Here is a 16,154-nt window from a genome sequence, read left to right as displayed (position 1 = left end):
GAAGAGGGCTCCCATTTACAAATAGTAGTACAAGTCTGTTATCTTTACAGAAAACGTACTCGATTTAAAAGTCAGTCATCTGATTGTGCTGTGCATAATAAATACACATTTATGAATTACTCAGACAAGGAGCATGGCAACAGCTGGTCTCCTTGTGCCTTAGTGCGCTATCACAAACTTTATAAGTCCCATTTGTGATTATAAGCTTGAAAAATTTAAGCGGTTGACTTAACATTGCTTTCATATTCAATTTTTAACTACCACATTCCTACTTACTATCAACAATCATTCTGGAAGGCAACAGTGAAAACAGGAAGAGATAATGGTAGCTTTAGCAAAGGCAGTGAGGAAAACAAAATATGACTCCTATTTTCTTTGGTGCATCCCAACACATAACACTTGTAATGCTGCTTTGGAGCTGACATTGTCCAGCAGCTACAGCAAGAAAACAGTAATGGCGGACTGCTGCTTCTCACTTAGGCCTGTCAATGCTAATAGGGCAGAGAGTGTCACAAATGGGCGGGACTTTTTCCCTTCAGTGATATGTACAGAGGGAGAATCTGGAACTGTTCGTTTGGAGAGATTGGGATTATAAAAAAATGAGTGGGTGGATTTGTACTATTAGAGGCCACACAACTGTTTTTTAATCAACTTACAAAAGTGATTTTTGCATAATAGGTCCCCTTTAATTGAGGGACTGGAGTTGTGTGCATCTGAGGATAAATAAATAAATTTTTAGATTATTTTTAGAAGTATTAAGACAGGATTTTAAACATATTTTACACCAAGTAATATTCATTTTTCTTTATGTCAAGCTGTTTTAATGAGAACAAATTACTGAGTGTTTATAAGTTGTTCAGCACAGTAATTATAATGAACTGAACATGACCTTATTAGTTAAGAGGCCTTATTAGTAAGACAAAACACATTTTCTCATTTTCATAGATATGTCAACATTTCTTTTTTTATTTTTATAATGAACATTATATATATATTCTTTCACAATGTAGTAGTGGAAACACCTTTTAGATGCATAGAGTGAAATGCAGCTTACAGTATAGGCTTCAGATTTTTAATGCAGGGTTGCAAAAGCAAGCTCTCAATAACTTCACTTTTGAGTGTTAATATGAATGCATTTTGACTTTTTAATTGTAACTGGAACATTTTTACTCTAACAATTTTTAAAACGAGGTTTAAGATACCCTCTGATTTGTCTTTCAATATGATCAGGACACTGAGAAAGTTGTTATTAAACAGGCTGCTTCACAAAATCTGATTGTTTTTATGGTTGTGTTTAGAGCAGACTCATATTTAAGAGTCTACATATTAATAAAGTTATCAGGCTAAGTGTGTTATAAGCTATTTTAAGACATGAAAAACATGATTATCAAAGATGAATTTTAAGAAATAAGTATAATAATTGAGTGTTTTGCAGGGGGAAACTGAAACTGATGAGATTTATTTGTTTTGCATGTTTTTTGTGTTTTTTGAAGTCTGTGTATAAAGTGTGCATGCAGGTGTAAGACTTCTGTCGTGGTTTACAGTACACACGGTTTACTGCACAAATCCAATGCGTTCCGGTCTCAGATCCTGTGCGGCTTAGTGTGATGAAAGCTCATTGAAGAAGAAACTAATCTTTAGTAGATTTTCTGGGTTTTGTCGTCTGCAGTAAGAGCAGTGACCTGGTCTCTTCTCATCTCCGCTGGTCTTTCACCAGCTTTGCTCTTACTTCTTTGGCTTCTTTGTGGTTGTGCTCAGATGGCTCCAGTGCTGAGGTCCAAATCAATGACTCTTTCTGTTTCCTTCTGCAGACTCCATCTGTATACAGGGTTTTGACCCCAACCTTGGCATCATCACCCCAATCAATCCCATGATGGCTGGCATCAGTCTGGTCCCGCCCCATCCTGTGGCAGCAGAACTTCCTGTTATTAAGGAAATCATCCACTGCAAGAGCTGCACACTTTTCCCGCAGAATCCCAGTAAGAATTTTACAGCAACCTACCGCAGCACAATTATTACAGCTTTCATCATAAAAGCAGGCACACAGATGAACGTAGCCAACCCTTATTTACTTCTACTGATGTCATGGTAAATATATGAAGTACAGTCTGTGCCATTTTAAATGACCTGTAACTGTGTGGTAAAATGTTCCACTGTAACATTTTGCCAAAATGAAATCGTGACAACCACAGGACAGTGTTTATTAAATGCTCCAATGTGGAAAATCAGTGAAAGACAAAATATTAAATCTGTAGAGCTATTGTCCTAAATACTATAAATGCAAATGTTAATTTTACCCACATGGACTGCACACTGCATAGAAATCTAATAACTCCAATTCATATTATCATCCTTGTTAATGGAAGTAAATGAATGATTATTCAAAAAAAAAAAAAAAGTAATGTCAACATAAGGTGATATATACAATTTTCAGTCTGGCCTTGGATTTCTGACTTCAGACTTTTCCATATTATCCAAAATATTCCAAAAAGTCTTGTTTTTTAATCATCTGAAATCTGCTGCAACTTGTATTCCAAAGTGACTTATATAAAGAAGTAAAGAAGCAAGCATCCAGAAGATGCACAAATAGCACACACATTTAGATTTGCACTGAATTACAGAGGTACCTGAGCCCAAGTTTATGTGTTCCTACACGCCGGTATTGTCATATTGTATATTTATATTGTTTGTAATCGTTTCTTTCTATTTACCAGTATCTTACTTTATTTTCTAAATGTAATAATAAAATGTGACATATACATTGATCTATCTATGGATTATTTTATAAAAATTTTGAAAATCAGGTACAACTAATTTTCCAAATATTTCTTTTCTCCAGAAATTGAATATACACAATTAGCAATTTAATGTGGGAAAAATAGTTAATTTGATCTGTCATGTTTAGTCATGCAGTATGAGTGCAGTAAGACCTCTGTATGGATTCTGCAGATCTTCCTCCTCCCTCCACGAGAGAGAGACCTCCAGGGTGCAAGACAGTGTTTGTTGGTGGCCTTCCGGAGAATGCAACAGAAGAGATCATCAAAGAAGTGTTTGACCAGTGTGGAGAGATTGTTGCCATCCGCAAGAGCAAGAAAAACTTCTGCCACATTCGTTTTAGTGAGGAGTTCATGGTGGACAAGGCCCTCTACCTCTCTGGTGTGTCTTTGGTTTTTGTCTTGTTTAATTTCTTTTTGTTTTTTGTTTCATTCTGTTTCGTTAGGAAACCTGTTTTGTTTAACTTCTCTAGCTTTTGTTTGGGACTGTTTTGTTTTGTTACTGACTGATGCATTTTTTCTACCTCTTTGGCATCTCTTTGTGTTTTGTTTAATTTTGTTTCATTCAGTTTGTTTAGATTCTCTACCTTTCTAATCTATTTTTATTTATACTAGTAAATGTTTGTTTTGTTTTGTTTCATTAGGGGACTGGTTAAGTTTTCTACCTCTTTGGTGTGTCGTTGTGTTTTTGTTTTGTTTTGTTTCATTAGGGAACTTATTGTTTCTCTACCTTTCTGATGTGTTTTTATTTATACAAGTACATTTTTGTTTTGCTTTTTTAGGGAACTAATTTTTTTTCTTCTACATTTCTGGTGTCATTGTTTTTTATATTTATGTAAGCTAGGTACAAGTGCATAAGCAACATCTGATGCATATGCTGCAACATACATGCAACATAGCATGAGCAGCTGTACTGTTTTGTTCAGCAGGGGCTTTTATTTATGTTGCAGGAAGGAACATCTTAGAATGGAGAAAATCCTAATTCGCATTCAATACGTTTATTCTAGGTAACAGATAGTTGATATAATAAAGAAGCCTGCATGAGAGCTCTGTTTGCTGAATAATGTTTGTTGTCCTAGGCTATCGGATGCGCATTGGCTCCAGCACTGATAAAAAGGATTCAGGCCGAATACATGTAGATTTTGCTCAGGCGAGAGATGACTTGTATGAGTGGGAGTGCAAACAAAGATTGCTGGCACGAGAGGAGCGGCACCGACGAAAAATCCAGGAGGACCGTCTGAGACCTCCATCACCTCCTCCCATAATGCACTACTCTGAACACGAGGCAGCTCTTTTGGCTGAGAAACTGAAAGGTAAGCTTTCCCACAGACTGTGGTGCCATGATCTCATCCAGTCTTTAAAGCACAGATTTGTCATCATTAATGTAATGCCCAGAGAAATTTGGGTTCTTAGGAAAAGCTTCAAGGCAGAACTTTTATGCTTCTCATAAAGGCAGAGTGTGGTAAAATGACCTACGCCGCCAGGTCTGCCTTCCTTCAGACGTTTTGCAGCTGTCCTGATCTCTGAAGATGTGACGGACATTAATGAGTGGCTACATAGTTTTGAGGCTCTTACGCTTCAGTCCTCTTACCCGTCTGCAGCTGCCAGCCGAACAGCCCCAGCTGTTGTTTATTCTTTGAGACTGGTGTGTTTATATGATCAGCTAGTTCCATTCATCAGCTTCAATGAGACCAATGATTGCCAATCAAGTGAACACTGAGTACCAGGCTTCTGGAAAGCCAAAGGGTTTCCAAGGTTGACTAAATAGTTTTCATTTGCTTTTAGTGTGTTTAAAATGGGATTTGGTTGATTCTAGTCTAGAAAGCGGATATTGTGCAAGAGTTTGCTTGTAAATTGCTTGGTCATAGCATTGAAGACCTACAGTATAGTAGTGCCCTTTAAATTGAGTTTTATTTGAGCTCCATCTTTGTCTGTGAATAGCAGCTCAGATCATTTTATCTTTCAGATCATTTTATCTGTACCAGAGAGGTGTAAGACTTAAATATCCTATTTTCTCTTTTTTTTTAATGTCATTATTGTCTATAAGAACCAAAAGGGACATAGTTACACTTTATGGTTACACTTTAGTTTAAAAGGGACATCTGACGGGACTTTTACAAGTAGTTTGAGCTGAAATTTTGGCAGTGTGTGTACACAACCACCCTACAGTACAATGATAAAAATCCACCCAGTGTTTCTTTTTTTTAATTTTTTAATTTTTTTTTATCTCATTAAATCATATCCACTCTCTCACATCCAAGCCATTGTCAGATTCTTGGCTGTGTGACATCACACAGACCAAGGCCCCTCCCACGATTGCTGACTGACACTAGTGTTTTACCTGTCATCAGTCTGTGAGTATAAGGTTCTTTTATAAATCTTTGCAAATCACCTTTCCTAATAACATGCTAGTTAGCCAATTTTGCAGCTAAAGTAAACAGTATCATGAGAACTGCTTGTCACCCAATGGAAGAGAGGGGCAGTGTAACAGAGCTCATTAGCATTTAAAAGAACATGCACTAAAATGGGTTGCTGAAAACAGAGCTGATTTTGACAGGTTAAAAAGGGTGTTGTTTTACACTACCATTGAGAAATTTTAACCAAAAGTATATTATAGAGGTGGCACTTTATTTTACAGTCCCGTTCCCCATGTACATACTATGTACTTATAATAGTACTTATAATAGTATATAGTATATAATAATACTTATAATAGTCACTACAGGTAATAATTAGTGCCAGGGTGTGCCTGTGCCGCCCACAGTGGCAAATTTTCTAAGTAAACTAATTTTTCCCTTGCTAACATGGCGACGCGTCATGATTGTCACGTGACACACCGTAGCCACTAACAGATGTATCGGTATTCGTTTTATTTCATTTTTCATTTTTTTTTATTAAAATATATACAGTACACAAACTTGCTTACCATGTCAACTATCTGATATTCCGATTCGTCATTTAGAAACCTTTATAAATGATCTTGATCTATAACGAGATGAGCGCTGCAGTTCAGAGTCCTGTCAGTCGGATTTAACGTACAGCACTTGAATTCCTCAGTTTCTCCCGAAATACATGAAAGTAAGTGGCTGTTGAACTGGACGAAGAATAGAGTAAACTTTATTGTTCTGCTGTGTGTGTCTGATAAATGAATAAAACACGTCTGCAAATTACATTTGATTATATTTTTTGCTGCTTCCATAGACATCAGTGTGTATTTTACAAAATACCAATTGATTGTTTTACTAGTGATTATGTATATTTAAATGTATGAAACCTAAAATAAACATTATGTGGTTGAAAACACTGCATATTAATTGTGATATATGACAAGCGCTGAGTGCGTCCATCTATGGCTCAGTGCCAGCCAACGTGCGAAAGCTGTTTGAATCTGGTTCAGTTCTGTGACGTCACTGAACATTCTAAATCATACTCTCAGGGGCACAGAAATAAGAATCCAATATATGGTGCAATAATGCTAAAAATGTTATAATGTAATTTACATTTTAAATTAAATTATTTGTTAAAATATATCTGCCGACATTTGGACTGCCAACCAATCAGCAAACAGCAGCTGACTGTGACCCCAACAGTCTATGATATAAACAGATCATTTTTGATTGCACATTTCTAGCTAGCAATTTGTCACAGAGCTCCTTTCTTAATTTTTTTTTGCAAAAAACCTTGGCTTGATGGACAGCCAGACAGGCCTAACGTTACACCTGATGAGGATGTTTCCCCAGCCCAACATCAAAAGACAGTGTTGCCAGATTGGAAATGTCCAAGTATCGTACCAGAAGTTCAAAATTATCGTATTTGGAAGAAAATGATTACATTTAACAATTAACTACATTTTGACATGACCTGCAAATTACCACTAGGAGTATGGTTGGATGGAAGCAGTGCGACAAAAATACTATCCCATAATTTTTCACATTAATCTGACAATAAATGTGGCACACCCAGATTTTCATATGCACACCCAGAGTCTCTTTTCTGGCTACGCTACTGTTTCAAATAAGCAGGAATTCGTCATCAATTAATAATACATAGAACCTAAAACGTTTATTAACAAAACAAATAAAAAATACACCATGTTATATGCCTAATATAAAATAACAAATAACTTACACAAACATTAGGTATACAAAACTGAAGATCGTGGCCATGACAGGGCAGGCGGTGAGTTCATGGATGGTCTCCATGGCCGTGACAGGACAAGCAGTGAGTTCCTGAGCATAGTGTTGGGTGATATGGTCATTTTTCAAATCGTCATATCGTCAGCCTGTGAGATCAAGGATACACGATATTATCATGCATGGATGGGGCAAGAGAGAGACTCTTTGTTCTTGTCATAGCATAAGTATTTGGTGTTTTAAACCACGCAGGTGTGCGAGAGAGAGCCTATGGAATAACCAATAATCTAAAAAATATACTTTAAAACATACTAATAAACTAATATTAAATATTTAAAACTGCTAGTTCATATATAGTCGGACATAACTGTCATATCACGCATCCTGTGACAGATTTGGCGCATCTGTGCATGGAATTTATCAGTCCAAATGTTCTGCAAAATCAGTCAACGGTGAAAATCAATAGTGGCTTTCATTTAAAGTTCAGCAGTTTAACACTAATATTGGGCATAAACTAACACATTAAATATAAAGTATTCAAATTCAGGTAAGTTCATATATTTGGAGCATACATGCCAACCCTCCCAATTTCTCCGGGAGACTCCCGAATTTCAAAGCCCCTCCCGAAAATCTCCGGGGCCACTTCGTAGCATTGCGGGGTTTGACCCGGGACAAGCGCTGTGTGAACAAAAGCCAGATCTAATTCCGTATCGAAGTGATGATGCGCGCTATCGCGTGACTCTTTTACCGGCTGTTTTGAAGGAAGATCATCGTTCGTGACATAAACACATGTGCAAACTGTAATGAAGCAGAGATCAGTTAGTTCCTCACTTTCCGCGCTGACGCTGAGATCGTTTGCTTGCTTCAGTGAAAGTATAACGTGCCTAGCATTGTCGACTCGTACATTACACGTCACGCGCTGATGTCACGTGTCGTTACGGGATCTTCAAGGGTTGTGTGTGAAAGCAAGCACATATACCGGGTCATCACTGGCAGTGTGAAAGTGCCAAATCTAGCGACCAGGGAACAATTGCAGGAACACTTTATCCCTGTATTTGCCGGAATGGCAGTGTGAAAGGGGCTTAAGTGAATTAATGCCGCGTTGCGCTGTCCTGTTTACTGTTGCTTAGTGATTTTTACGTTCTTGGCTACGGCGGTGTGACAGCAAACTTCCGGTCGCTGTAGCCGTTCCATTCGTAGCTGTTGCTTAAAGTCCCTAATAATAAAGGTTACACCTGGAAGTCAAGCGCGGCAAATTCAGAACAGAAAAAGAAGAAGAAGAAGGGGAAGAGGAATAAAGAAGAGACATGGCGAATAAAAGAAAAAAATATGCCTGCAAATTCCTAACTAAATGGACTGGGTTGGGTTGGGTCGGGTGTGCATAAATGGGTTTGGGTTGTGATGGGTTTTTGTTACTGTACATAATATGTATGTACAAACTATGTACAGATAAATTAATTATATTCTTCTTTACGTTTGTTTGTGTGTGTGATTATATATGACACAACCCCATGATACAGCGCTCTGGTCCGCACACCCCAAGACAAGACCGATGCAATGAACAGAACAGAACAGCAACAGAAACAAGAATGAGATGCATTCTAACATAACTGTGGCATTAAACTCAGTTGGTGAGGGCTCGTTTAAAATATTGCACATATGCAGGCCATTCAGATTACTTGTTAGAGTGCAATTAAATACCTTATATCTGCAGACAATATACGTCTGCTTGAGGATGGAGACTTTGTAACGGCCAAAACTATTTGCATGCATCACATTATATTGCAGAGTGCATGAAAATAATAAAAATTAAAGCGGCAGAGTGAACTTATCATCCACAGTGGTGAGAACCACTATGGATGATAAGTTCGCTCTGCCACCTTGTTATTATTTTGTCTTTACTTTATTTTTAACGGCAAGAAAGAGTTAATCTCTCATGAATGAGAAGAGCCTATTGCCGTGTACCAGCCATTAAATATGTGGGGCCACACAACTCCTTGTTTTCTATCTCTTTCATTTTATAGATTTAACGAGTTATCCGAGTCAAAGCGGACAACTTCAGTGACTACAGGCTCTAATCCTCCTGCGCTCGCGCGTGCGGTGTGTGTGTGTGTGTGAAATGCGGTGCTGAAGTGAAATAGCTGGGCAGTTTGATAGCTGAATTATAATAAGCAGCCTAATAAAAATATAAATAATAGCTATTATTATTATAATCTAATACAGTAATAGGAAAATTTGCCTAATATCACCGTGATTATCGACAGAGAAATCTGCTTATGTCGATATCTCTATCGTCGAATCACAATACTATTGTCAATCTGCACAACCCTACCTGAAACGGCCTCCACGGCCATAACAGGACAGGCAATGAGTTCATGATGGAGGCAGCCTCCATAGCCATGACAGGACACGACGAAAGTTCATGGATGGATCCTACTGACGCATCCGAAGGTTCTGCAGCAGTTGCCGCCACCTCTGGAGGTTCCACAACAGCAACAGTCTCCTTGACAGTAATACACCAGGCTGAAAGAACATTGCTGATTGCAACAGACAGGATGTGCCGAGGCTCTGGAAGTTCAGCTGAGATGTGACAAGGCTCTGGATGATCTGTTGTGATATGACGAAGCTCTGAAAGATCTACTGAGACTGATGAAGTCCTGGAAGAATGGTAGTGACTGGGCTCATAAAGATCTACTGTGTCTTGACCTTGTTCACTGAGATCAACGATGAATTCACTCATGAAGTTTAACTGTGGTTTTACTTGACTCTTGGGTGTTAATGGTGATTTGACCTGACTCTGGATGGTTAACGGTGACTTGACCTGACTCTGGATGGTTAATGGTGACTTGACCTAAATCTGGACGGTCAATCTAGACTTGACCTGACTCTGGACGGTCAATGGTGACTTGACTAGACTCTGGGAAATTAACAGGGACTTGATCTACGGGGACCGGACTTGACTCATGAAGTTTAACTGTGGTTTTACTTGACTCATGGGTGTTAATGGTGACTTGACCTGACTCTGGACGGTCAGCGGTGACTTGACTAGTCTCTGGGAAATCAACAGGTACCTGATCTTGGGGGACCTGACTTGACTCTGGGAAGTCAACAGGGACCTGACTTGACTCTGAAAGGTCAACGGGGGCCTGACTTGACCCTGGAAGATCAAGGGGGGCCTGACTTGACCCTGGAAGATCAACAGGAACCTGATCTTGGGGGACCTGACTTGACTCCGAAAGGTCAACGGGGGCCTTACTTGACCCTGGAAGATCAACAGGTACCTGACTTGACCCTGGAAGATCAGCTGCAGCTGCCATCTTGTGCAGTGGCACTGGGCTGATGGCAATCTTTTGCAGTGGCTCTGGAGTGGCAGCCATAATGTGAGTGAGTCCGGGGTCGTGTGCATCCACGAAATCCTGAGTGAATGTTGAGCCAACAATCAGCTATGCATAGTCCATAAACTGACCAAGAGATGAGCGGAGACCCTCACTGATTAATTGTGATTATCAGTTCATTTAGTCATCAAAAAAAAAAAAAAAAAAAATCACCACAAAATAAGTGAGAAATAAGTGTGGTCTAAGTACTCTTGTACATAGTTCTCGAGTGATCCAGTGCCCTGCTTGAGGGCTAATAATAAGCTTGCCATATCCATACCTGGCCAGTGTCCATACGAAAAGATGCTGGATCCTGAGAGGTGAAGTCTTCTGTTACAAGGAGTCAGAGACGTTCGGATCAATATGCAGAACTTTATTATAAGAATGGTTGGACAAGCAGTAATCAGGAACAACGTCAGGTATGTCAGGGTTATCCAGAATCAATTACAGTCACAAGCAGAGGTCGGGGCAGGCGGCAGAGTATCAAAGGCGGTATACACAATCCAAAATCAGACACAGGAAGAACAAACACAGGAAAAAACGCTCGGAAATGCTAGACGGGGCTAAACAAGACTTGGCCAAGACTGAGAATGATTGTGCTGCTTAAATGTTTGTGTGTGTGTGTGTGTGTTTTAGCTGCAGGTGTGTCTGTGTGCTGCAGTCCTGAGTGGAGTGCCCTCTATTGGAGTTTATGGGCACTCCAGCTAATGATCGTGACACTTATATTAAGTTTTTAAGTAATTTGTGATACTTTTTTTTCTTATCTATGGCTTTACATGGACACATTCTGCACATTCTGCAGATCTCCTACCGTTTTCACACAGACAAGTATAGTTTGTGTGAGGTTTAAAATACTGTATTTCACAATGTTCATTTCTGAATCTGGAGAGGTTTGAACACTCATGCAAGATGTCAAATTTTCATTATACAGACATTTTCAAGGCGCCACATGCTGTGTTTCCACCTTAGAGTTACACCAATCCATCACACCCCTTTGACATTCACACATATTTGTAACGTCACCTTTCATGTTTTAATTTCAGAGCTGGTTCCTGGCTGACAGCTGTTTTCCCATGCTGTGATTTGATTACAGCTAGCAGCTCCAGGAAGGTAGTGATGGTTGAGTTGTGCTGGCTGCAGTGGTTTGCATGCCTCTCTGAGCTCTTGTCTCTCTGGAGAGACTGCTTTCGTTTCAATGATGGGGACTTGACTGCAGCCTCCACCTCATCAGCAATCACAGCACTTCCCATGTCAAGCACTTCCCATTCTCCCTGCATGGCGCATCCCCAGCTCTGTCTGTATGTTCTTATGTTTATTGAGCCCAGGAGGCAACAGACAAAACATCTCAGACGGGGTTTCAATATTCTGGTGTCTGGCACAGTTCTGCTCATGCCTGACATCCAGTTGCCTCTCAAATTAATCCCTTGTTTAAACGCAAACAATTATGCTGCAAATATTTACTGACTACCGCTAGTGGTATCTGTTTAAGTATCAACAGCATGCAAATGAACATCGGGATATGTGTTGATGTTTTTATGGCACATTTGTGCAATTATTATTATTATTATACAATTGTTAAATTGATGAACATATTAGAGATTTATTTTAGTTGTTATATTAAAGTTACATTAAAGTTATTTAAAACACTTCACTACTTCCATCATTTACTTTGGCTTTTTATGCACATATTTTATTGTTTTACCCTGTTTTAATTTACCATTTACCCGATTATATTGTTTTACCTCAGACACTAATTTTCAAACATACAAATATGCAGAGATGTATAAAGTACTAGAGACCCATACTTGAGTAAAAGTACAAGTGCTCTATCAAAAAAGTGACTTGAGTAGAAGTAGAAGTGCTCTTTAAGCACCACACTTAAGTAGAAGTACTAAAGTATTCAACATTTTTTGTACTTAAGTATTGCAAGTAGTCTATTTTAAAATTTACTACTCAAGTACTGAAAGTAAAAGTAGAAGTATTGTGTTATGTAGCTATTAAAGAATGTAGTCAAAAGTTTGAACATATTGTTTTTACTATTTCAAATGATTAACCTAAAGGACAATCACAATTCCTTTGACTGTAACTTCTTGTAAACAAAAAACGGTTACTAGGGTTAGTTAGCCCAATTTGCAAAATGATGTCATTAATAACTTACCCTCATGTTGTTTCAAACCCTTAAGACATCAGAGGGTCATTTAGAATTTTTTGAAGCATCGAAAATACACTTTGGTCCAAAAATAGAAAAAACTACGACTTTATTCAGCATTGTCTTCTCTTCTGTGTCTGTTGTAAGACAGTTAAAAACAGAGCAGTTTGTGATATCTGGTTCGATGTTCGATCATTCGATGTAACCGGATCTTTTTGAAACGGTTCGCGTCTCCAATACGCATTACTCCACAGATGAATAAGCTGTAAACTTGTTTAATGTGTCTGACACTCCCTCTGAGATAAAACAAACCAATATCCCGGAGTAATTCATTGACTCAAACAGTACACTGACTGAACTGCTGTGAAGAGAGAACTGAAGATGAACACCGAGCCGAGCCAGATAATGACTCGTTCACGAGTCAAGAACCGTTTCTGTCAGACGCGTCTGATTCGTGAACCGATGAGCTGATGATACTGCGCATGTGTGATTTAGCGTGAAGCAAACCGACACACAGAGCGTCTGAACCGAACTGATTCTTTTGGTGATTGATTCTGAACTGATTCTGTGTAAATGTTATGAGCCCAGGTGCAGTAAACGCCAATGACGCCATTGCATCGAGCGCAAAAGAATTGGTGAACTGTTTTCTTCAACTGGTTTATTGAATTGAACTGTCAGAAAGAACTAACGTTACTGGTCATCCGAGAACCGATGCAACCGGTTCTTGACTCGTGAACGAGTCATTATCTGGCTCGACTCGGTGTTCATTTCTCTCTTCACAGCAGTTCAGTCAGCACGCGCAGTCTTCTTAATCGCTTGTTTCGCTCAATGATGTGCCAGCTTCATCAAACCTGCCATTTTTATAATTGTAACGAGTAACGATGCAGCACATAAAAAAAATATCGGAGTAAAAGTATTAAACTCAGCGAAAATATGTACCGAAGTAAAAGTGGAAGTAAGAGAAAAAAATAATACTCTAGTAAAGTACAGATACCGCCTTTTAGTACTTAAGTACAGTAGTGAAGTAGTTCTACTTCGTTACTATACATCTCTGCAAATATGAAAATGCATCATAAAAAAAGCAATTACATATTACCTTTTACGAAAAAAACCCTCTTTATTTAATTAATTATTTTTTAACTAAATAATTATCTAATTAAATATCTATACAACTATATATATAATCAAATCAAATAGTAAAATAAAAAATAATTTGTGTGAAAAGTATTTATATCAGTTTCACCTTAAATAACGAATGTTCCTTAATTGTAACGTTCCAAAACAAGTGACAATTCTACATTTACATTAAAAAAAGATTATAAATAAATAAAAAAACATCAATAAACTGTACTTGTTTATCAAGGAGATAAAGTGACAGTAAGGAAATTAAAGGTAAAAATCAGTTGTGAACAGAAAATTTTTATTGTTTATTGTCAATTTCAATTAAATGTAAAAAGCATGAAAATATTAATTTATTTTTGGTAGTTAGTATTCATAAAATGTAGCTAGTTATGAAATTAGCTTTAGCAAGAGTCACATTTTACTTCACAAATCTTTAAAATGTAATTTATATCTACGGAGCCTTGCTCATGACATGCAAGAAAAGATTATTTAATTGTGCGCAAAATTTACTTACTCATTCCTATACTAACTCAAAGAAAAAGCCCTTTTTAATATATATACATCGTTTCCCTCATCCTTAAATCTGGCCGTTCTTCAGCTCTTTTTAAACTATTGACTCTTAATTCTATCCATTGCTGCTTTCTGTCTCTTGCCTTTGGAAACACTTTAATTCTATTCATTCAAACAGCCCCTGGTTAATGCTTTCTGGCAAGTAAATGCTCATTGCCACATTACGCTTTCATGGAAAAATTAATATGAGCGATGTCTAAAACAAAGCTAATTTCCCGACCATAACTGAGGCTGACTGAATTGGCAGTAGCATGGTGGCTTACATAGCGTCTGAGTTACGGAGAGGTCAGATGACTGAATTCTGGGACTTTTGAGGGAGACTGTGGAGATTTCGCATTTGCATTGCTTGTGGAGCCCCTCATTAGACGTGAGATTGGAAGAGCAAGCTCATTTGACTGTGAAAATGATTTTTATTCTCGTCAGATGGCATTTTTGCCCGAGGGTCGGGAGAATTCAATTTCCTTTAATTAGCTGGGAAGTTTGAGTGCCACCTTAATAACATACCTGCTCTTGATCTCGAAGGCTCAGAGTCCCTTGGGTCTCTTATCAACGCACATAGGAATAGCATCTATTTAATTGAAAAAGGACTAAAATGGATATCAAATCTAAAATTCAAATTAATGAGTTGAGCACATATTTTAAGGAGGTACAGTATAATTGATACATCTCTCATGATGTCATTTTCCTGCTTGGTTTGAAATCGGTTAGAATGTGGTGAGACGAAGCAATAAGTCTGGTGAAAAGTGCACAGATGCAGGGAATAATGTTGTTTCCATGCACAGGATCTCATTAAGGAAGGGATCGAATTCACTGCCAGCCCTACTGCACTGACTTTGTGGCAAAATTCAATTATTCTTCCAATTTCAGTAATGTATTTCACACAGGTCCACGGGGAGCAGATTACTGAAGCTTGTGAGAGGCCACACTCAATGCCTTATGTGTTAGCTACTCAGGCTAAAATTACACTTCATGTTTAGACAGGAAAAATGCAGGGTTAGTTACTGATTCACGAGCCGTGACTGAACACAATGATGAGATGATGTTCTTGTCCAATAGCAAAAGACAATTCAGGGAAAGAGTCTTAAAATTAGGCCCTAAAGTTAGAGACGTGGCTTAGCGTTTAGTGTAGCATGTGGACGTGAGGTCCAATCCTGATCTCCCATTGCTTTTCTGCAATAGAGGGGGCAAAACTAATCATGTAAAACTTCTTAAAATTACATTTAATACTTTAACTGAAAGATTGTCAAGGCAAGTCTTGTCTGAAAGTTTAGTAAAGTCTTAACTTGTGAAGGTTATATGTCTTGTGTGTTGAATGCTTGAGCAGTTTGGAAAGAGATTCGAGTTTGAAAGCTGAGTTTTGTATAATGTGAAATCTTGGGAGGAGAGATTTTGAAGTGCGAAGGGAATTTGGGCCTTAAGTAGTTTGAGGAGAGATTTGAATTTTAAAATTTTGTTGCTAGGGTGTTCTAGTGGTGTTATAGAAAGTTGCTGGTGTGGTTACTAGGCAGGATATACAGTATGAATGGTTGGATATATGCATAGATGGCAAGTGTGTAGCTACTTAAAGAGCCACACAGATGGGAAATAAAAAAAGACCTGTATTACAGTGTATGATGTAGCTGTCCATCAGTGTAAACAATGTGCAAATAATTAAACCAAAAAGTACACGATTTATAAAGTTATTGGCTTCTAAAGTAAGGAGTCAACTCTGAATCACTGAAACGAGTCGTTATAGATTTCAAATCTTTTGCCCATCTCTATGTACGTCACTAGGAACACTTTGCATAATAAACTCCACCTACCGTCTTGAGAGAAACGAACTCTGACCTGCCACTCCCCACACACAGACGCTCTGGTTGGTGTGAGAGCTTCATGTCGAGGAGACAGTGTGTTTTTAATTGTAAAGGCAAGTTTGTTTTATTTTCACTGCCAAAGAATGAAGATCAGAAGAACCAATGGCTAAAATTCATTTTCACCACAATACCAGAGCAGTACAACAAATCCCTTTTTCACTGATGACTGCTTTTCTAAT

General features: G+C 38.2%; 1 protein-coding gene across 2 annotated transcripts in view; it reads left to right on the top strand.

Moving 5' to 3' along the window:
- Positions 1-16,154, top strand: part of enox1 (ecto-NOX disulfide-thiol exchanger 1) — a 95,546-nt gene that overhangs the window by 59,243 nt on the left and 20,149 nt on the right. For both annotated transcript variants that reach the window (XM_052565552.1, XM_052565553.1), the window contains 3 exons: positions 1,812-1,979; positions 2,950-3,156; positions 3,854-4,087. In XM_052565552.1, coding sequence (XP_052421512.1) covers positions 1,812-1,979; positions 2,950-3,156; positions 3,854-4,087 — 609 coding nt within the window. The remainder of the gene's footprint in view (positions 1-1,811; positions 1,980-2,949; positions 3,157-3,853; positions 4,088-16,154) is intronic.

Source organism: Carassius gibelio, chromosome B9 (genome assembly GCF_023724105.1).
Source record: "Carassius gibelio isolate Cgi1373 ecotype wild population from Czech Republic chromosome B9, carGib1.2-hapl.c, whole genome shotgun sequence".
NCBI lineage: Eukaryota > Metazoa > Chordata > Actinopteri > Cypriniformes > Cyprinidae > Carassius > Carassius gibelio.
This window is presented reverse-complemented; position numbering and strand designations above follow the sequence as displayed.